The 22,382-nt window shown below is 42.5% G+C and overlaps 1 protein-coding gene and 1 long non-coding RNA gene across 5 annotated transcripts in view; both read right to left on the reverse strand.

The window, feature by feature from the left end:
* phactr1 (phosphatase and actin regulator 1) overlaps positions 1-22,382 on the reverse strand; it is a 49,026-nt gene that overhangs the window by 7,832 nt on the left and 18,812 nt on the right. For 2 of the 4 annotated variants that reach the window (XR_014870115.1, XM_085137386.1), the window contains exons 1-6: positions 11,120-11,673; positions 7,361-7,525; positions 3,765-3,845; positions 3,098-3,223; positions 2,815-3,012; positions 2,474-2,735 (exon numbers count right to left, since the gene is read on the reverse strand). Coding sequence is in view for 3 of the 4 variants with exons in the window: in XM_085137386.1 (XP_084993512.1) it covers positions 2,474-2,735; positions 2,815-3,012; positions 3,098-3,223; positions 3,765-3,845; positions 7,361-7,525; positions 11,120-11,393 (1,106 nt within the window). In the remaining variant the exon portion in view is untranslated. Of the gene's footprint in view, positions 1-2,473; positions 2,736-2,814; positions 3,013-3,097; positions 3,224-3,764; positions 3,846-7,360; positions 7,526-11,119; positions 11,675-22,382 lie in introns of those variants that run through there. The other 2 variants (XM_085137387.1, XM_085137388.1) reach the window with 2 other exon arrangements.
* On the reverse strand, positions 17,972-21,674 carry LOC146499022 (uncharacterized). Its single transcript, XR_014870116.1, has 2 exons — positions 21,556-21,674; positions 17,972-20,927 (listed from the first exon to the last, which is right to left on the reverse strand). It is a non-coding gene; the product is annotated as an uncharacterized LOC146499022 (long non-coding RNA).

Raw genomic sequence — 22,382 nt, forward strand, 5'->3', positions numbered from 1 at the left:
TGATGACGAGTGCCATCTAAAGTTTCCTCAGAAGTCAATGTGCCATATAATTGCATTAGCAATAAATTTAATAACGATCTATATTAACAGTTGCTGCGCTGAGCAGAGAGCTCCTGAAGCATTTGAAGTGTCGGAACATGGAAATTTCAACATTGCTTGAAAAAACTGACAGCTAGCAACATCCCTCTCACCAGTAAGCTAAGTGATTTTTAGCCAATTACAAGTTGAACCTGGTAGTTGGGGTTGTTAGCTAAGATGCCGTCATTAAGAAGCAGCACAACTAATGTGCCTATGCGAGCTAATTTGCGATGTGCACCGCTGGCCCGGCCATTTATTTTTTAATGCACCCTCTCAGATTAATTCACTGCGTGTCGTGCCCAGGGCTGGACTGGGACAAAAAAATCGGCCCGGGCATTTTGACTAGAGACCGGCCCACCAGGTATTATAAGAAAAGCCATAAAGCCTTTGAATGAAAACAAACGCTGTTGTGACAGTGATGTACACTGTGTTGTTGGTATATGTATGATTTCTATACATTGTACATCAGATAAAAACTTTGGTTGTAAGATTCAGATAATTATTTGTTAAAAGCTAGAAATTTGAAATGAGAATAAGAAAGAAAAGTATTTCTTTGTGCCCCCCTTTCCCTGTTAATGCCCTACCTGGCCCCCTGGCAAAACTTTGCTAGACCCGCCCCTGCACAGTTACCAGCTGTCAGCTACATAGAAAAGGATCCCGGTGTTATTTGTCTCTCAGAAACAGTTCATAGCTTTCCTTCAACTCATTCATGTCACCTGAAAGGTAAACCTGTTTCTCCATCACCTGTTCAGCTCTGATGATTCAGTAAGGACATCTCCTGGTTTCATCTTCATGTTTCCCTCTCACCAGATATACAAACCGATATCATGACCAGCAGCTTTTACCGCTGTGGCTCCAACAAACATCAGCTGATACTAGAAATTAATATTAAATAAATTCTAACAGCAGCTGATCAAGCTTAAACGTGCTGCTGTTGTTTAACGCGACATCCACTGGTTTCCTCTTTCTGGCGCAAAGTCAGCGATAAACAAAGGAGAGACGGGACTTGCGTCAGAAATACTGATCAGCTGATCATTGATCAGTTTCATGATTGAATGAGAGAAGAAGAGGCAGCTGACAGCGTAAAGGCGCAGGATAACTCCAGCTTTGTGTCTTTTTCATCCTAGCTGAAGTACGGGACAAACTGTGTTCCTTTTCAGCTCAATACGAATCACGTGATATTTTCTCTGAATACGGGACGACTCCATGTGTTACGGGACAGTTGGCAACTCTACTAACTAACCTTATGAATTAAATAAAGTTCACTATCAGTAACATCATAGCACCCACCCAGCTGTATAGAAACTCTGTCATGTAAAGAGCTACACCTACTTTGAAGAAAAACAACTTTTCACTGTGGACTACAGGCAACTATGGAAAGACCAGAACTCAATCTAATCTTTTCTGAATGTGAATCCTTAAAATGCCTATTCAGGTGGGAGCAGATCATACAGTCAAACACAGAGTCAAACACTCCATCCAAATCCAGAAAGACCTTTGAAAGCCAAACAGATGTTTCAATTGGTTTTTGTAAAAGGGAGGAAATACTCTGCCTTACTAAAAAAACAAAAAAAAGAACAAAACAAAACACAGCTCCCGTGGTCATGTATGTGCTGCGCAGCCATATTCTTCCTAGACAACTGTCAAAAAAATAGGAATATTTCCCTATAAATTACACATTTGTGAATCTTAAAATGCCGTTGTGCTTTCCGTGGATGACTTTTGTGAGTCGGTGTGAAGGATTCCAACTCAGATCATGATTCTATAGCAAAAGATCATCATAGTCACTGTATGAGCTCTTAAAACATTCACCTTACACGTCTCAGAGTATCACAACCTAGCCTGGATAAATGGGAGGTCAGCTGGCTTCTGGGTCAGTTGGATCTGCTTGGATCCCTGTGATGTAAATTTCTTCATCAGACAGTGAGCGAGGGTCCGTGTGGACATCAGCTTGCCTGTCTGTTTTTACATTACAACACACTACCTGTGTGCCCGGGCAGCGGACTTTAAAGAAGTATATAAGGAATGACAGTTGTCCATGTCCATGTTCAGAACAGAGTAGCATCCGAGCTTTCAACTTGGTGCCAAGTCAACATACAGAGCCATCTGCTTTGGGAATAAGGGGGCCGACACTCTTCCCTACTTTTTGTGGCACGGGGGTTGGTGCTTAGCAAAGTTGCCCAGGGCTGGATTTAGTACAGAGGGGACTGGTTGATTAATCAATTGGCCTTTCTCAGTTTTGTAAAACTACTATATAATCGAACAATGTTTTTTTAATCATTTTTGTAATTTTTTGTTTAGTCAAAAATATGATTGTCCCAGCTTCTTTATGTTACAGGCTCGTTCTAAACGATCAATTTAATGAGCCTTTTGACCTCTGTGGTGTGATCCTCACCTCTCAAACCTCTGCATGGTGAGGGCCAGGGTTTTGTTCAGCTCCTCTATGATTCGGCTGGGCGGGTGGAGAGGAACAGGCAGGGTCCCGTACTGCAGTGAGTGTGCACCCATTGGAGCATGGCTGGGAGGGGCGGGGCACTTCTGGAAGGCGATAGAAGAGGGCTCCATGCTCCCTGCAGGTACGGAGATCATGAGCTTCTTCGGAGGTAGAGGAGGAGACAACTTAGCCGACATGCATGGCAACTTCACGGGGGCGCCGTCTGCACGAGGAGGTGGACGCGGGAGGATTAGGCACACGTGCACTAATGCGGTTGTTAGCACGCATGGAGACACACTCACCTGTAATGTGATTGGGTAGCCTGTTGAAAGGCTTGGGTGGCAGAGCGGGAGGTTGTTTGTGTAGCGTTGGAGGTCTGCAGAGGGTTGATTCAGCACCATCAGCCTGATATACGATAGACTTCTTTGCGGGCGGAGCCTGACTGGATTTCTGGGTGTGGTCCTGTTGAGCGTCACTAGGCATTTGAAACTCCAGGGAGCCTGGGGGAAACAACAAAGGAGTCAGAGACCACTGTGAATCAAATACCGAAAGAGGTTTCAGTGGTTCTGAGGCTGTGCTGCCTACCTACAGCTGCTCCTGCTGCTCCCTCCATCAGCTCACTACCTTCAGACTCCGACAGGCTGGAGCCAAGCACCGAGGAACGACCATTCTCTATCTTCACCTCCTCCCGGATGGTCAGAGATGCACCATCTGCACAGAAAGATGCACATTGGTGTTCAAAAGTAGGTAAAAAATGAAACAGAGCAAAGGATCTTCTTATGTAGCATTTTTTTTTATTTTACTTAGAGAAAATAAAAGAAAGATAGACAGGGAGAATACACCTAGGTAGAGCAGCTGGATGTGAGGGAATGGTGGTAAGGATTAGACAGACACACATATTCCTAAGCTCAGTCTTGTCATGATAAAGCTGACTGGTGTGCTGTAAGTAAACTTGTCACTGGATTTACTGACACTTAAAAAATGAGTTACAACTGTGCACAAGCTTGCGTGAGTCTTTGGTGCGCTGCAGCACTTAAACAGCACCACCCCACTGATGACAGAACAATGTGAGAGACTCAAACCAATCAAAGTGCAAGAGAAAAGGCATGAATCACAACTGAGAAGCTGCAACAAAATCTTACTTTACATTTGAATTTGAATCTAAAATCAAAATCCGGCCGCAAACAAAGAGAATAACTAATACTACAACACTAGCCACTTTCTTTCTCACCTTCGCTGTGTGGAGACTCACCTTTCTCATAGACCTCCTTTAGGAGTCCCTTCTTGATGAGCTCCTCTCTGCTCTGGCGAGTGGACATCTTCCTCTCCAACACTGAGGGAGCACAGAGGAGGAGACGTCAGAAACGACTAGAACAGGAAGAAAGCTGCTGTGCTGGATGCTAACAGAGTTATCAGGATCGAGGAACGAGTCAGCTGCAGCAGCTGTTTCTTTGGACTTGCTGCTGCTTCCATCACTGCTGCTGTGTGCCAAGGAAATATCATGACTGACTGACCCTCTGAGCTGTGCGCACAAACACAACACTACCAGTTCACCGATCCTCTGACAGAGATGCCTACTCGCCTCCTCACTCCTAAACATTTCCCGTAAATATTTCATTTTCTAGCATATCCAGCATGAGCTGTGAAAACGTATCTTTTCCAATGCAATTTTGATTGGTAGGGTTTGAGACAATATCTGTAAAGTTAGGGTGGGGGAGTTAATAAAAGCAATATTACAATACTACAAGTCTTTTTTTCTTTAAACCGACATACAGTATATCTAATGAAGTCATTTAATGGCTGCACCATTGTAATGCGTTTTTCTGTGTTGCTTTCTAACAGCTTAGTTTGGTAAACTGATATCTACACATCACCCACACACATAGTAATGCAGGATTATTGTCTAACTGATGCCTTTATGGAGCAAAAGTCTTGAACCACCCCGTGGAAAAGAGAAGCAAAAATTTATTAAAACGTGCACAAACACTCATGAAAATACAGTATTTAAGGCAAAAACAGAGTTTGTAAAATTCTAACGGCCTTGAATGTCAGTATTTGGTAAAACCACCTTTATTCTTCAACAAAAGCTGAACTCTCTTAGGACAGCGTTCTAGTGACTTCTCTTCTAGGAGTAACCCCTGAAGCTCTTTTCTGAGTGGTTTCTGTCATATTTCAGGCTGTATATCACAAAATCACTGGGTTTTCATTAGAAGTTAGCGAGCGTGGTCTCTGCCTATTCAGCTACCCATGAAAAAAAAAACTCAAGACAATTCTAATGGTCGTCAAACCACATCTTTATTTATGTATACACTGAGGTGTCAACACTCATTGTTAAGGGTACAGAGGCGCTGGTCTAATGTTGTCTTTATGGGAAAAAGCCTCGAGTAGTCTTCAAGAATAGTTCTTCAGGCTTTTTAAAGGACATTCAAAGCTCTTCTTTGGATGTTGCCCCCCCTTCTGTTCCGTTTCTGTTCCCACGTTGTTTGAGTCCAGGCTGTGGGGAGACCAATCCATGACTGACAGTTCCATACAGGTATGGTTTTAGTGGATTGGCAGTGTGTTTGGGATCGCGGTCATGCTGAAAATGAAGCTGTTGCAAAACAAATGCTCTCCATTCCAACGTTTATTTGAGAATCACCCTGTTGATGCAACAATACTATTTTATGTCTGTCAAATGTTGTGTGATCTTTGATAAGTTTCATAGATTCAGCTAAAGAAAGTGGAGAAAAAGTGCCCAGGGATACAATGTAAAACTGGTTCTGTATATGTTGCCCCAGTGTCAATGTATTGTAGTCATAACTGTTTGTGTTTCCTACAGTAAACCCTATTCAACCCCACAGAGCAGCAAGAGCACACGGTACACGCAACGTGTAGCACCTGTGCGCACGTACACATTCTATAAAACGTATACTGTTCATTATCTGGGTGCAGAGAAGGGAGGAAGGTTTTCAGCAGGGTAAAAAAAACGTGTAACTGCTGTGACAGCTGGGGGAACAGCTTGGCTGCAGGAAGCCTCTCTTCACCCCTCTGCTGCGTGTTTGCGTCGCTCAGTGAGAACAGGATGTAAAATGATTCAGCCAGCTGAGAAACAACAACAACAGCAGCTATTTCGGCATCCAAATCCGACACTTTCCTTCGCTTCACAGCTTAGTACTCGCTGAATATTGTAGCCCCGAGCCAGACATATGAAACTACTTTCAAATTTGCTCACTGCTTTGAATGAAGTGTTAATTCCCTGTTAAAGAGACAACACGTCGGCTGGCAAACTCCATTTGAAGCTCACTTGTTGCTACGGCCAACATTAATGATCAATTCTTCCACAGCTGCTGTGTTGGCATCTCTGAACAGCAGTGGAATTAACAGCTTTCAGCAACAGCATTTAAAAAAAAGTCAAGTATAAGTTCATTGTGTAAGAACACGAATACACTGATGTCTGGAATAGCAGTTTGGCTGATCCCAATGTTTATTGCATTTATGCATTTCATCACACCACCTGAGAAAAAGCACAAATTCAGTCATTCTGATTTATGAGGCTGGATCCCAAATATACAAGGGCACCAAAACTGAAAGAATGCAAATCAGTTACTATGTTTCCGCTGTGCTGACTATTCTTTATCTGTAGAAAAGTCTTTATGATGAAGACGGAGCCTTTAACAGCTCACGAATTTGACTAAACAAGTGGGAGGTGACGTTTACCTTCTTGCTTCCAGCTGTTAGCAGAAGTCTTGCTTCTGAGTTTATTACATACCTGCAGAATCAGAAAGCAGCAGGATCCTCTATCGAGTGGATACACATGTGAGAGAGCAGCCTCATTAATGACTGACAGAGATGGCACTAATGAGGACCTAACAGCAAATGGAGTTTTGCACTTTTTTTGACATGGATGGGCTGTCACACAGGTCAGCCCATCCATGTCACAGGTAGTCACAGGTCCAGTGAGCTCCATCACAGCTGTGAGGATGTTTAATTTCCAAAAACTCTTTTCTAAGGTCTACTAAAAAATGTATAGATAAAAAGATGTATAATGTTGTCAGAGATGCACTGACCAAGCTCAAATATATGGCAAGTATCACAAAGGTCTGGCAGCAATAAGGACTGGGGGTGAAATTAAATTCACCTTTAACTGTGGTTAATTACAGTTAATTCATGAGAATAATTAATTCATAGGGCCAGGTAGGTTTGGATAACCTTTTCTCCCTTTATGAATGAAATCATCATCATGACTTAAAAATACTGGAGGCCATCAGTGCTGCCCCTCAGCTTCCTAGTAGAAGGACCTAAGCTATAAATTTGAACATCCTAGGTGACTTCCTTTGTGAGTTATCGCATTCACAAGATTTTCAAAAAACTTGACCTCTGACTTGAGGTCAAGGTCACTGAACTTCAAACTCCAAAGTTTTAGTGGATGCATCTATGGTATCAATTTGAAAATTCATTATTCTTCACTTGGATTTTAGAGCTAAATAAAGATGCTGCATTCATGGTCTAATGGAAATGTCCAGGATTCCAATCCAGCTACAAACCTTTGCATTCACATTATGTATACTTCCAAAATTGAATTCAGTGGACAAATGAAGGTTAATATTACTTGTTCCTGCTTAATATCTACATACAGCCATTCTTTGCTTATATGACGTATCAGACTATAATGAGTGGACTCATGAAATCTCCCTGTGCATAGCCAGCCACAACCATGCACAGTAGACTTTTGATGCTGACATTTTAAAGGACAGCGTCTCTCAAGGCTGTTGCTAGGTGTCAGAGATGGGAGTGAGGCAGAGAGGACAGAAAGGCGCAGAGCTGGCTGCCGACCTGCAGATGTGCTGTTTACAGAGTTTTGGTTCTCACCTGCAGACGTCTGCTTAAACTTCTCACTCTTCTTCTTCCTCCACTTCCAGGGTTTGAACAGACGACCCAGGGTGGCGAATTTGCTCCGCCGCCGGATGGGGGGCGTGTGCGTACCCGGTACCAGCGAATCAGAGCGCATCGCTGCCAACCTCTCCACTTCCTCAGCTGAAAAGACAACATTAACAAGCAGATAAACAAAATGCATAAAAACATTGTTTTTGTGGTTTTGACTCACTTAATTATGCGCTTTTTATTCCAACGCTTAGCACAACAACGTATTTGTTTGGATATTTGGCGTTATGACAACTGACAGTTGGCAAAGTTCTTTTTTAGGAAGAGCGTAGCACAAATTTGAAAACCTGATGCCTTTTCTCATATAAACATCGCCATAAAAGGAAGAACTTCGGGTAATGACCCCAAAAAATTTTTCCCCAAGAAATCATTCTGCATAATGATCTGATTAATGACCATTTTATTAAAGCCTCAGCCAGGTGGGCACAAAGTAAATGAACTATTATTCTATAGCTTATTAACTGATAATGGGCCCCTTTTAACCCACAGTTAAGTAGAACAGATGATCGCTGCTCTCTGCTTCAAATGTCAGAGGACATTTTCTGCCAGGGGGGGGTTTTGCATAATCAAGTCAGGTAAAGCTTATTTGGATCGCTTTCAATCACAGCTAATGTGTCAGGTGGCCACAGCAGCAGAAACCTTATGTAACAAGGAGGAGAGAAAAACTTGGACAGAGAGGAGTTAGCCAGCTACAACACAGACCAAAAGGGGGGTTCAGTGGTGGAAATCTGATAGAATTATAACCTCTTCAACTGTGAGCCTTCCCTTTCCCATGTTTTCCATTAACCCTCTTCCTCTGAGATACAATTCCCCCCACCCCACAGGGACTTTCCTCAAAGTAATCATGCTGGAGGCCACTCTATACAGCATGCTCCAATTTTCCATTTGAAATTACACCTTTCCCATTACACACACACACACACACACACACACACACACACACACACACACACACACACACACAACATCCTCTACAAAACAAGGGCCGAGCCAGCAGCAATAGACGGGGGGAAGGAAGGCAACATTTCAGCAGGCAGCAGAGGATGTAAACCTGCACACAAACACTGGCCGACAGAAGCATGCAGTGCAAACAGATACTTGTCAGACAGATGAATGGAGAGATGGAAATGAATCCAAACACATGGAATGTTTCGAATTTGGGTGAAGTAAACTTAATTCAACTGGGAATGTTGTACAAGTTATTGAGGAATGACAGGGAAAATCTGGCAGTAAAACACAGGAATGTTTTGCAAAATCATGTAAATATTTCATATCCAGATCGCGAAGAAGAAATCCAAGTGCGGCTCAGTCAAAGATGCTTGTTTTCCACATCAAAAGCAGACAGATGTGGAGGTTCTGGACGCCTCCTAGGTGAGGTGTTTCAGGCATGGCCAAATGGAGGCAGACTGAGGAGAGATTACATCTGTCAGCTGGCCTGGGAAAGCCTGACTGCTCCCCAGAATGAGGTGACTAAGGAGAGAGATGTTTGGACATGTGTGTTTAGATTGCTGTCCCTGTGATGTGGACCCCGATAAGCAGGAGACAATGGATGATGGATAAAAGACTGTTGTATATTATCACTGCCTTCAGCTCTATTACAAAAATACAGTACGACTTGACCATCAGTCTATCTTTCAGTCAAAATCTTTGAAGCTGTGTTTTTGCCAGTGATTTCTCCTCTATTTGAAACATTATCAGCAGTTGATGGACAAACCAGCCATGTGTAAATTGGTAGGGAGCTGCAGACGGGAGGCGATGACATCCTTCAGGAGGCCTTGTTGGAAGAGAGATGTCAGTTCAAATCTGCACCAACACTGTACCTGCCATTGAGAGTTCCTTCAACAACATCCAGTCAGCCCCCCCTCATCCTCCCCTCCCTAACCCGTCAGTAGACACTCTGAGTCTGTGTAGCATCCCTGTGTGAACGTCAGAGCTCACGGAAACCTCCCTTGCACAAAGGCTCTCTCAATGAAGCGTCTCCAGCACCTAAAGCAGTAAAATTAGTGTTTCCAGGACAACAGTGACATCATTCGACTGCAAAAAAAACCCCAAAACTATGCAGATTTTGAGGTGATGACATACTGTGTTTGTCTCATCTTTTGTCTCCTTACACAAAAGGTGTCCTCTCCCTCCTGGTGTAGTCCAACCCCCCCTCGCCACAAGCAGTGGAGCGAGAGCAGCAGTGAGTCAGAGGGCCCAGACTCACACTGCAGGGAGACATTCCTTCAGTCTGACCTGGGGTCTGTTATCTCACTGATGCCTCAAAACACTGACTCACTGAACAACAAGCTCGAAAACAACTCGGTTCAGCCAAAACAACGATGCTGGAAGGCCTGTGTTACGACTGAATTTCTTAGCTGATTCATAGTTTTAGTTTTTGTTTCTCTCTCTTTTTTTAAATGGCCTTGTTACTGGGCATCGAGCAAAATAAGACTCGCCCCCCCCAAACTGAAGTTCCTCTGATGGCCACTTGAGGTTGGCTCCAAAAAAGTGTCAGTCCCACAGACCATATAAAAGATGCCATCCACTGGTTTCTTGGCAGTGGATGGCATTAACATTTTCACCATCACTAACTTAGTTTCAAAAACATTTGCTCATTGGCTAACGGCTTGTTAATCACAAGGCATGAAATTCACTGACCAGCAGTAGCCACTGTCATCTATTTATACAGTCTATGCTGGCACGAGCTGTTGCATCAATTGACTTGACTTGTGTTGATTTGTGGGGAAAAAACAAGAACGCTAACAGTCTGAAACATCTTCAAGTAAACAATAAATGAATAGGAAATGTTACTGTCACTGTAAACCAGTTTCTTCATTACTGAGTTTACTGAAAAATAACGTTTTTGATCATCTGTTGAAGATCCTCTGTCAAGAAAACTCCAAACAAGTTCTGGTTAGCTCTTCTCAAACAAATCGTGCCAGTAAAACCAGGTTTTGAAAGGGCTGCTCACTAAATCCCCGGTGGCTGATTAAGCAATTTAAATCAAGTGGCTGAGTTTTATTAAAGAACAAAGCCTCCACTGATCCACACGCTAAGGTTTTCAAATAAAACCACAAGCTGATTAAATGAACAGATTCTATGATTAGCTATTGATCTCTGTTATTTAAGCCAGAGCAACTATTGACGTTGTGTGTGTTTGAGATGAACTGCTGCAGTGATGGCTCCATAAATTGATTTCTGTATTGACAGAAAATTCATCAGCATCAGTGCAGATAATAATCCACCGACAGTCTGAACTTGAAGTGATCGTTATAGCAGTTAATAAGGGAAAAGACTGAACCATACGATGATGTTTGGTTTTTGGAATCCAGTAAGACAAAACCAGAAAATTTCCCAGCTCTCTATATTAACTGAAACTATAGCGATCCGTGCGTGGAATGCCCTGAACTTCTGCTTTCACGATGCAAACAGGGAAGCAAAACAAAAACTGGACTTGAAATCATGCGCTTACAGTGAAGATCCCAGCCACACCACAGCCCCGTGACACCGAAGAAGACCCAGCAGAGCCTTTCAAACAGCATCAGCTATTGTTAGCCTCACTGTAAAGTAAAACAGATTCAATACAGGGATCTGATCTGAGCGCTGACCCCGACCCCCACCAGCAGGCAGGGAGCGATGAGCACAATCATTTAAAAAGCATGAGTACTCCTCCTCCTGCTCTCAAAGCAACCCGAAGCGTCTCACCGTCCAGCGGCTCGGCTCCTCGGCAGTTGCTGCAGATGTGTTTGATCTCCTTGCAGTGGATCATGAACGGCGTGTTGTTGTTGTTGTTCGCGGCGGGCTCATGATGATGCTGAAGCTGACGCTTCTCGGAGCTGTTACGGGACTTCATCCTGGTCAGGCAGAAGGCTCTCCTTCTCTTCCTCAGCTCCCCCTCTTCGGACGCCGGGGTTGAGAATGTGCCGTGGGTCTTAGGTCCGGACCACGAGCACATCACGTCTCCTCCACAGCCCGCCATGTTTGAGCTGGACTGCAAGAATAGACCCTCTCGCCCTCTGCTCCGCTAGAGGGGATTTCAAACGGTTTGCTGCTCTGTCCACCCCCCCCGCAAGTCAACGACATACGACGCTGTTTCCCCTCAGTTCCTACAAAATAAAAGCCCACCAACTGTGCTCTTCTTTTTCAGATCTGCAACCAAGCTGGTACCTTCACAAGACATGAAGCCACTCCCATGTCACCAAGTTACACACGTCCCCGGCCACAAATCTTCCGGTGAACCCCAGCCAGCTAGTTTCTACGATCCCCCGCCCTCCCTCTCTCTCTCTCTCTCTCTCTCTCTCTCTCTCTCTCTCTCTCTCTAATCAGACACATAAAGGAATGTGTACACAGGATGAAGAGTACTGACTGTATCCTACTGAAAAAAGTAACCCTCACAACACACCTTCACTCGCTTCTTCTGCTGGAAGCTGCAGCAGGTCGTCCTCTAGGGAGGGCAGCTTTTGGCACCTTCTTGTAATATAAATCCACTGTGATAGCGAGCTGCTGCTACTATGTTTTACCTCCCACTTAGCTTGAACATCTGAACTATCAAAAACTAACTGCAGTGTTTTCATCCTAAATTTGTTGAATAAAAAAATGCCAATTTTCTGGCAAAGTACTGGAAGTACTCAGCCCACACTAGCCTCAGCAGTGTAGGTGAGAAAGAGGCAGGAAAAATTAATGACTCCTGGATGAACCAACTGCGCATGGGCCCCTGGACATGCCTACTGGATAATCCGGCCCAGGCCACTTCTTACACTTTATTTAAACAGCTGTAGCATCTAAACTTGTACTTGTTTTTGCCACAAGTTTGGGTCTTGTCTATAGTCAGGCTAACAGAGAGAAAAAAAAAAACCTCCATTATGCCCTGACCATGCACCCCACCTGTATCATTTCCTATTCTTCCTAGGATAACCTCTCTCTAATCTTAACCAAACCGGAGCTTTCATGCAAAATATTACAGAAATCCCTGTTTACAACATGTACACTACAAAAAGCAATAAATCACTGAATGCAATTCAAGGTATCTGCAGAAAAATTGATAGTGACATCAAATAGGCGTCACTGTAAGTTGTCATCTTTATGTGGAATATGTATTTGGTGACGACAAAAATGTTGCTCCACTTCAACCTAGAAAGACCAAGAAAAATAATCAGCCAGAGCCACATTGCCCCCTTTACCTATTAACTAAAAAACAAACAAGCAAACAAAAAAAGAGTGTTAAGTAGAAGGTGAGGTGGAGGTGAGCTGCAAAGGAGCTTGCAAGTTAAAGCTGGTTAAATAGCACTCCCTATATGGTATTTGTCAAATGGACGAGTAGAAGATTTGGAAGAGGAAAAGACGCATATCTACAGGCTGAAATGTTTGTGGCTCCACTGACTGATACTCAGTGTTCCATTTACTGTACCCAATGAACCATTATATGAAAATTCAAAATACAAGATGATTGTTAAAGCACATGATTAGCTTGTTTGGACAAAAAAAGAAACAGCATTGACAGCATGCTTGCAAATGTCCATTGCTGGCTTACATAGCGTAATATGTATTAGTTTACTACTGATAAAAGAAGCCAGACTTTTAGCAAATAGGATTAAAGATCCAGGTAAAAATGGCTTACTACATTCTGAGAAACCTAATGCAAAATACATCTAAAGCTGCTTTTTTGTTGCAGCTAATGAATTTCAAACAAAACTGATTGGTGGCGGAAAAATGACAAGGTACTCTGCATTTAAACCCACCCCCACAATGTAGGCTTAGATGTGCTTTATTAACAAGAAAGCCTATAATCTTTTAGGCATCGTTAGTCTGGATATCATTCGTTTTCCATTATTTTATTTTGAAGGTCCACTTCCTTTCTGGGTTCCACCTATTTTTCCAGCCTTAGCTTTAAGTAGCTCCAGCCCCCATCTCCGCAGCCAATCACAGTCTGCACGCGGATCAATGACGCGCATTCGAGTCGCCGCTTTAGCCAATGAGGTTGAAGCACGGACATTAACGATGTAGTATTTTAAATCAAAGAAGGAAAACATGGAAGACCAAGGGAATGACTTTTTTACATTCAGAAGCAAAGCCAAGTAGTCTGCCTGAGTGTGACACTAACAGCTGTCCCTTTTATGTGTTTGAATATACGCTTACTGGCCACTTTATTAGACACACTTTGCCAGGACCGCGTTTGACCTGCTTTTCCATTCAGAACGGCCTCTGAGACAAAGACTTAACAAAGTGCTGGAAACATTCATCTGAGATTTCTGTTCATGTTGACATGACAGCATCACACAGATGCTGCAGATTTGTCAGCTGTTATGCATGTAAGCCATCATTCACATCTTGAGCTTCACCACATCCCAAAGATATTGGATTGAGCGTCTAGTGCCTGTGGAGGCCACTGGAGTACAGTGAACTTATTGTTATTTGTCATGTCAAGATCAATCAATCAATCTTTATTGATTTAAACCAGTTTGAAATGATCTGAGCTTTGTCACATGGCATGTTATCCTGCTGGAAGGAGCCTTTAGAAGATCAGTGAGCTGTGGTCATAAAGTGATGGAGATGGTTACTCAGGTCTGAATATTGAAACAGAAATCAAAACTCATCAGACCAGGCAACATTTTTCCAACCTGCTACATTCAAATTTTGGTGAACAAGTGCAAACTGTAGCCTCAAAATCTAATATATAGATATAATATAGTGCATTATTATCCCAATAGATAATTTCACCATACCAGTGCAGGGTACACTTAAAATGGAGTTCTGCGTTCCCACCATCACCTGATTATTGCATGTCTGATCATTGGGGTTCCCAATAATGTTGTAAGGTTGTTACTTTACAATATAACGGTCCTTTAGTCAGTGTTAATTTGTAAATAACACTGAATTTGAAGTGGTATGGAACAAAAATAAATCCAGAGTTTTACTGGAAGCGACTAACCTTCCAGGTTGCAGATTGAAATCTTGAAATGTTCTTGAGGTTGACAGCTGCACAGCTGTGTGAGTGTGTGTGTGGGTGGCTGATCAGTAAAAACAACAAGAAAAAATGACACACAAAACAGATCCAAGATTTAAAAGATGAAAACAAAAGTTACATTTAGAAAGCCTTTTAAAAATAAGCATGAAGAGAGAAATTTGCATATTCTCTGTGGAGGCCAAGCAAGGGTCACAGCCTGTAGCTGCGACTCTCTGCCAGCAGGTGGCGCTCATTTACAACAAATAGGTAAAATAAATTAATCCATCTCTTTCTGAAACAGTGACAGACTGAGCTGCAGGGTGCTGGCTGGTTAGGAGGAGTCACTGTCTAATCATCTGCTATCAACCTCATATTGCAACAGTCATCTGTGATGCACAGGAATACACTAGTAGGCCTTGGATGTGCCTTTGTGTTTGACTGACTAGACCTGTATTTATACAGTCAATCATTTCAGGCTATTTATTGTGTGAATTGTGTGCGGATGCTTACGTATTTATGTAACACTAAGATTAACAAAGCATATGCTCCATTTTCCTTGCTGCAAACGATGAGTCATGGAGGATTTCAAAATCAAAGTACAAGGCTGTGTATTAGAAGATGAAAGGCGCACTGTTAATTGAACAAGCCTCGCATCTGGAGTGATCCCGCCTCCTTCAGTATCAGACCTACAGCTCTCACACTTAGCTGAGAGTAAAAACAGGGGCGTAAAATAAAAGAAATGTCCTTTAAGAAGACTTAGAGCAATGAAGTGGTCGGATGAAGTGGATGAGGCTCAATTTAGCAGGGATACAAGTGAGGACCACCATGACTCCTTAAGTGTCACACAGGTGTCTCCACAAGCTTATTCTGATGACTTGCCTGATTTAATACCTCTCTTCGGGTGCTGCTGCTTCCTCCAGTGAGGAGGAGATGGGATATTAGAGCAGCGGTGGGTGAGGACGATCAATAAATCTATGCCCCCAACTCACTTACACATACGCTAAGACTAAATATGGCTGGAAGGCGAGGTGGGTTCACTGTGCACTGGCAGAGCTCAGACTGTAGGTATGATTCACATTACTGGTTTATACTTGCACATTTAATGTATTCAGATATAGTGTATCAGCAGTGGGACTACTCATTATGCATTGAGTCATATTATCATTTATAGTGCCCTCAAAGAGAAAATAAAAAACATAAAAAGTGTTGCTCTATGCAGTAGTCTAAGCAGCAACATTAGTTTCCCTTATAAATGACATGCTTTTGGTAGAGTGTGTCATCTCTACAAACCATTTATTGTCACATTTGCAGATGTTGTAGTAGTGGTTCTATTATGCTTGTATTTATTTTCTTTTTTACTGTCATATATACACTCTACAACAAACTCCAGATTGATAAACTGCTATACGAGTCCAAGCATACAATACATGGAGCTTAAACTTAGCTCAGCAGTTCCACTTTGAAGGTCTACTTGTTGGCAGGAGACGAATGATTAAGTGCATAGATTAAAAACCAAAATGTGGGACATCTTTTCTGAAACGTTTCCGCTGTAAACAACAACATGAAGGCGAGTTACTGTGGAACAACACTCTTGTGGAGCACTTTAAGCTGTACATAACTTTCTATTTTAATCACCAGGCCTGTGGTGCTTTTTCACATTCTTCATTCCGTATTTAGTGGCGATTCGGACACAATTCTCCTGCAGATACAAATTTTGGTTATGTATGGGTGACACATGTTGAATGTGACACATGAACCAAATGCGAATTGAGAATGTAACACGATGAAATGACCACAATCTATATGAAAAAACACAGATGTTAATGATCACTGTAAAGTTTGTTTGAGATTGTCCTGTCCGCTAAAGAGGAGATAGGGTACATACAGACACATAAATACATACTCTACGATCATTACTGTATGATGTTAAGGCTAGTTATGCACTACTATGAAGTTGCAGGCCTTAAAATAGACACATTTGTAAAAAAAGAAAAAAATTAATAAAAAATAACTGTCACAGCGAAGCAACAGAAACTTAATGTGTTTTATCTTCTAAGTTTCACGATCGAAGTTTTTAAAATTGGGACGCTTCCAAAACTCACACTTGTGATATTTACGAGCACTCAAGTGCCTAGAAATGTCATCTAGTCCCATTGAATACAACAGTAATGTTAGTGTGGACATTTATCACACACACACTCAGGAGCTAAAAGGAAGAACACAACAAGAAGGAGGAAGAATCTCCAAAAAGTTGATTCTGTTCATCTGGACGTAGCGTTTTTTGGGAGAAACGTTTCGTCACTCATCCAAGTGACTTCTTCGGTCCCAGCTGACTGCAGGTTTCCCCAAATCTTATAAACAGTACATTTGCATAATGACTGAAACCAGCCCACTGAAGGAACAATGGGCTGGGAGGTCAGTTGCTTCATCATTAATTATGCAAATTCCCATGACCATTGATCAAAGACCACTGATCAATGGCCATGAGTACCATTCACAGAGAGTTGGGGAATTGCTGCAATCACAGCATTGTAAGATGGCGAAAGATGTACCCTTAGGCCCCCTCCGCGATTCAGAGATGGTCTTTGCCTTTTCACGTAAATGGCCTCCTTGACTCCATGCTCAAACCAGCGTTCCTCCCTGTCCAGGATATGTACATCCTCATCATTGAAAAAGTGTCCACTGGCCTGTAGGTGTAAATAGACTGCAGAGTCCTGGCCTGACGAGGTAGCTCTTCTGTGTTGTGCCATCCGCTTCGCCAGAGGTTGCTTGGTTTCCCCGATGTATAAATCCTGGCAATCCTCCTGCACTTAACAGCGTACACTATGTTACTCTGTTTGTGTCGGGGGACCCAATCCTTGGGGTGGACCAGTTTTCGGCGCAGCGTGTTTTGGGGTTTAAAAGCCACAGAGACCTGGTGTTTAGAAAAAATGCGTCTCAACTGCTCCGATACTCCTGACACATATGGGATCACTACAGGTTTTCGCTTGGGCAGCGGTTGTCCTTCTCTCCTGGATCAGCTGGAGCTTTCTTTAGGTCCCTTTCCAGCTTTGACAAACGTCCAGCTGGGATAACCACATTGAAAAGAAAATGTGGTTAGAGAGCCCCACTTTGAGTCATTATCAGCCTAGTATTCCAATAGCACATTTAGCTAGAAGCTTATTGATCAGTAGAGGAAAAAGAAATTCCATTTATGGTAGCACAGCTAAAACTGTTGCTCATTGACAAAGTGATGAATCTGGCTAGTTGATTGATAAAATGTCAGCGTTTGTGAGTTTGACTACAATCTTGACATGTCCAGCCCTAAACATCAGTATCACTGTCAACAGCGAAGAGGTGACTACATAATGTTGGTGTTCTAGGCAGACTTGCAAAGACCAATCAGTGTCTGTGGACAAAAGAGCACAGACACAGAACAGAGGAAGAAGTCTGAGGTATCTAAGTCAGAACCAAATGTTGATAAAGGGGTAAAGTGGGAGGTTTGTACACAACAAAAGGGATCTTGAAGAAAGGTTTAGCATCCACAGAATATATGAATTGCAGTGCATTCATATACTCTGTGGATTCTGTGAAATGGCAGATTTGCTCATTTTCTACTGAGCTGGTATTCTGTTTTTTATTTTATTTTATTTTGAGTATTTAATGCCTCCTACTAGGAGACCTGAGCAATCGCCTTGATGTAGGAAGACATGCAGCAAAGGGCTGCAGGTTGCCTGCTCATCCCAGAGAGCTAAACCTTCTTACAGAGTTCAGCTTAATCTTAAGGTGTACAGCACTGGTCTGAGACCTCTGCAACTCCTATATTGCATTCTTTTATTCTATCCCTTTTCTCCTTCTGGGTAAAAAAACCCCCTCAATTTGAGAGAAAACTGAAGGAGTTACCAAATAGTGGCTATAGTCTCTCTGCAGAGGGTGTAGATCACTCCACACATCAAAAAAACCCATTTCCTTCCATGTATTTTTGAAGAGTTTAGTCATAGATCTCTTATGCTTTTTATGACTAGTCGTATCTAAATTGTAGTCTATTATTATATTACATATAATATTCCTTCATATATTGTTGCTATGGTTTCAATACATTTTCATCAGTTCTACCCTCTTTATCTTGGATTTCTTTTAACAGCTCAAAATTGTCTGCACTGGCTATTAATATTGCCACTCCTCATTTCCTCCTCATGTGAGCTATTAAAAGTGTTTCTTGTGTTTGTGTTTCTCCAAATTTCTTAAGCTTCTTGTGTTCCACATGTCCGGTGTGCGCGTTGAATCTGGAGATCTGAATCGATTGAAATTTCCTCTTTGAGTCATTTATCCACAAACACTGTGACCAAGTCACTCTTTGATTCTGTTTCCTCTTGGATTCAGTAAATCTGTAGGTTGCTCTGCCTAGATCTCAACACCAATCATCTAGTTTGTCCAGTATTGATTCCTGATCCTTTATTAATTCTTGCAATTCAAAACTCCATGACTCTTTTTCCTTGGTGCGTGTCAGGGCAGTTCAGGCAGGCTGTTGCTTATTTGGGTGGTTTGGCCATCTTTGAATGTTTTTAAGACTGTTTTCATCTCCCTTTGTAGTGTGTATTTGTCTGTAGGCTACTGTCAATGTTAGCCATGTTAGCTTCTAGCATTGGTCTGCTCTGTTCCTTTGTGTTATCTGTTACTTTACTTTGGGAGTTTGAGGTTCTTTTCTTTTTCTTCATTGCGTCTCCTCCAGATTTCACGATTTTGAGTAATTTTATAATCAGTTCTCGAGTTTCACCAGAATTTCTTGTTGGTGAATAGGAGATCGTACATGCTACCTTGCTGTCCCACCAGAAAAAAATCCAGTATTCTGTTTTAAACAGGATGGGCACTATGGTCTGTGGATACAAAGGAAATGCCACTAAAAACAATGCAACATTTGGGAAGCACTTCAGAAAGCATTGGGTGAAATGACAGCTAGAATGCCAAAGGTTTCTAAGACTGTGGCCATCTACAAATGGCCTGCTCTTTGACAAAAAACCGACATTTTTCAAATGATTTCTATCCTTGTCTTCACTATATTTTGATTTTTTGATCTATAGAAGACACACACGTTCTTAAAAAATGTGACATTTTTTTATGGTAAGCACAAATTTCTGAGCATATGGCAGCATCTCAAGTCTAAATTTATCAGCAGTGTTGGGGAGTAACGGAATACATGTACCGCCGTTACGTATTTAAAATACAAAATATGAGTAACTGTATTCCGTTACAGTTACCGTTTAAAAAGGTGGTATTTAGAATACAGTTACTTTGTTGAAATAAATGGATTACACGGCGGTACTTCCCTGTTTCATATTGTCGCGGGTCAGGACTGTTTGGGTTTTGTTTGACAACTACGTTCTGTTGTTCCAGGTGGCAGCGTCACGGTTGCCATGGTTACGGGGTGACGCTCTCTCTGCGCGTTTCCTGGGTGAGAGAGCGCCTGTTGTTGTTGTGCTAAGCTAATAGGCAGAATGCTACAGGTATAGCTCTAAAGAATGTAGCATCATAGGCAGCGTAGTCCGTGCTGCAGGGAGAATGGACTGCCATACACGTTATGTGTCTGTGAGCGAGGGAGGGAGAAAAAGGCGAGTGGAAAAGTACGAGCTGTCATCGAGCAAAAACGGGAGCTGGAAGCATGTAAATATAATAATAACCACTGCAGCCAAGAAGAGTGCCTGACGAGCCCAGTTGTAAGTAAGCTATTAAGACTCGACTGTACGCTGTGTTTGTGTTTTCCTCCGAAAAAATAAGTTCCGTTGGAGCAGCCTTTCAACGCCTCTCTCTGTCTCTGGCTAGCAAGGTTGACCCAGACAACAAGTAAACAGTGTTGCCAACTCCTTAGTAAGGAAAATCGCTATTGGCTGTCCTAAAAGTCGCTAGAAGTCGCCAAATGACGTCATCACCTAATTTGCATAATTTGTCATGCTAATGTTATTGTAACCTACATTGTTGGAGAGAGAAATAACGTTGTGGAAGAGACATAAAGTGAGTAAAAAACGTCCTAAATGCATCCATCCATCCATTCGCTTCCGCTTATCCTTTTCAGGGTCGCGGGGGGTGCTGGAGCCAATCCCAGCTGTCATAGGGCGAGAGGCGGGGTACACCCTGGACAGGTCGCCAGTCTGTCGCAGAGCTAACACACAAGGACAGACAACCATTCACACTCACATTCACACCTAGTGGCAATTTGGATTATCCAATTAACCTATGCCCACAAGCTGCATGTCTTTGGACGGTGGGAGGAAGCCGGAGTACCCGGAGGGAACCCACGCAGACACGGGGAGAACATGCAAACTCCACACAGAAAGACCCCGGCCTGATGGTGGAATTGAACTCAGGACCTTCTTGCTGTGCGGCAACAGTGCTAACCACCGTGCCCGTCCTAAATGCAGTTAGAATTTATTTAGAACTACAAATTAAATTTCTTTTAGCAATTATTGTTTTTTAATGTCACAATTCCAACCCTGCTCCTTTATCCAGGCCTGGACTGGCAAAAGTGACCCGAAATTGGCACTCTGGTGGAGTTACTTTGTGTGTGAGAGTGTGTGTTTATAAGTAGTTTTAAACCTGGAACAACCTGGAGGAGAGGCTGCTGGTGACATTCTATAGAGCCACCATAGAGAGCATCCTAACGTACAGCATAACAACGTGGTATGCAGGGTGGTATGCAGGGTGCTCAGTTGCAGACAGGAAAGGACTGCAGAGGGTCATCAACACAGCCCAGAAGATCACTGGCTGCCCTCTGCCCAGCCTGGAGGCCATTGCGAACTCCCGATACCTCAGCAGAGCTGGCAATATCATTAAGGACTACTCTCACCCCAGTAATCAACTGTTTGAACTATTACCGTCAGGCCGACGGTACAGGTCACATAAAACCAGGACAAACAGATTCAGGGATAGCTTCTTTCCCAGAGCTATCACCACAGTAAATAAGCACAAAACAATTAAACCTGCTTAACTATACTTGACATTGTCACTATACTATGCTGCTATTCATACTATCATTATATTATGCTGCTATCCTGTATATATTGTACTTATTTATTGTCTGAGTACTACAGTTGTTTTATTGTACTTTTTATATTTTACATTTATATTTATTTTGCATTTTGCACCAAGGGAGTGGCACTCCAATTTCGTTGTACTTTGTACAATGACAATAAAGGCTATTCTATTCTATTCTATTCTATTCTACCTTGTGATCCACAAAACAGCCTAACAGTAAAAGAAGAACTCATGCGTGATTCATTTGCAGTTTGGACGCACAGGTGTGAACGTCTCCTGCCCTGATAGCAGCTGGGGGAGGACTATCCTCCACCCGTAAGCGCTTTGGCACGTGTGAGGCAACACTGCAAGTAAAGCTAGTTTTCGGCTACGAGCGCGACACGAACCCGACGTATTAGCCAGAGGTCCCTTTACTACGGTTCGGCGTCGCGGACCTACAGTAACAGTAATAAATCACAGCAATAGTACATTCACGTAGTTGTAAACAGCATGATAATATATTAAGTAATCCAAAGTATTCAGAATACGTTACTCTCATTGAGTAACGTAACGGAATACGTTACAGAATACATTTTGGGGCATGTAATCTGTATTCTGTAATGGAATACATTTTAAAAGTAACCTTCCCAACACTGTTTATCAGTGACAAACAACTATTATATCAACCATTTATGGAGCTTCTACCATAATACAGGGACAAGAATAGTGATATTAATAGTGAATTCATCATCAAAAATTTCAGCATCTTTATGTATGCTGATGGGTGGGCAGCAAAGAAAGAATTTCATTGCACATAGAAATGCCTTTTATGTTGTGACACATGACAATAAACACTTTGAATCTTGAATCTAGATGCACACCTGCCAACAGCCTGACTGCTGTGGCTCTTGCTGAAGTGTGAGTAATCGTCCCTGTGTCCAAAGTGAACAGCCTATATTGCTACCAATTCAATTTCAACCATATTAGATGATTATGCGCTCCACAAATTATATCTAGCCCTAACATTCAGTGCCAGCA

The sequence above is a fragment of the Neolamprologus multifasciatus genome, chromosome 17, assembly GCF_963576455.1.
Source record: "Neolamprologus multifasciatus chromosome 17, fNeoMul1.2, whole genome shotgun sequence".
Taxonomy (NCBI): domain Eukaryota; kingdom Metazoa; phylum Chordata; class Actinopteri; order Cichliformes; family Cichlidae; genus Neolamprologus; species Neolamprologus multifasciatus.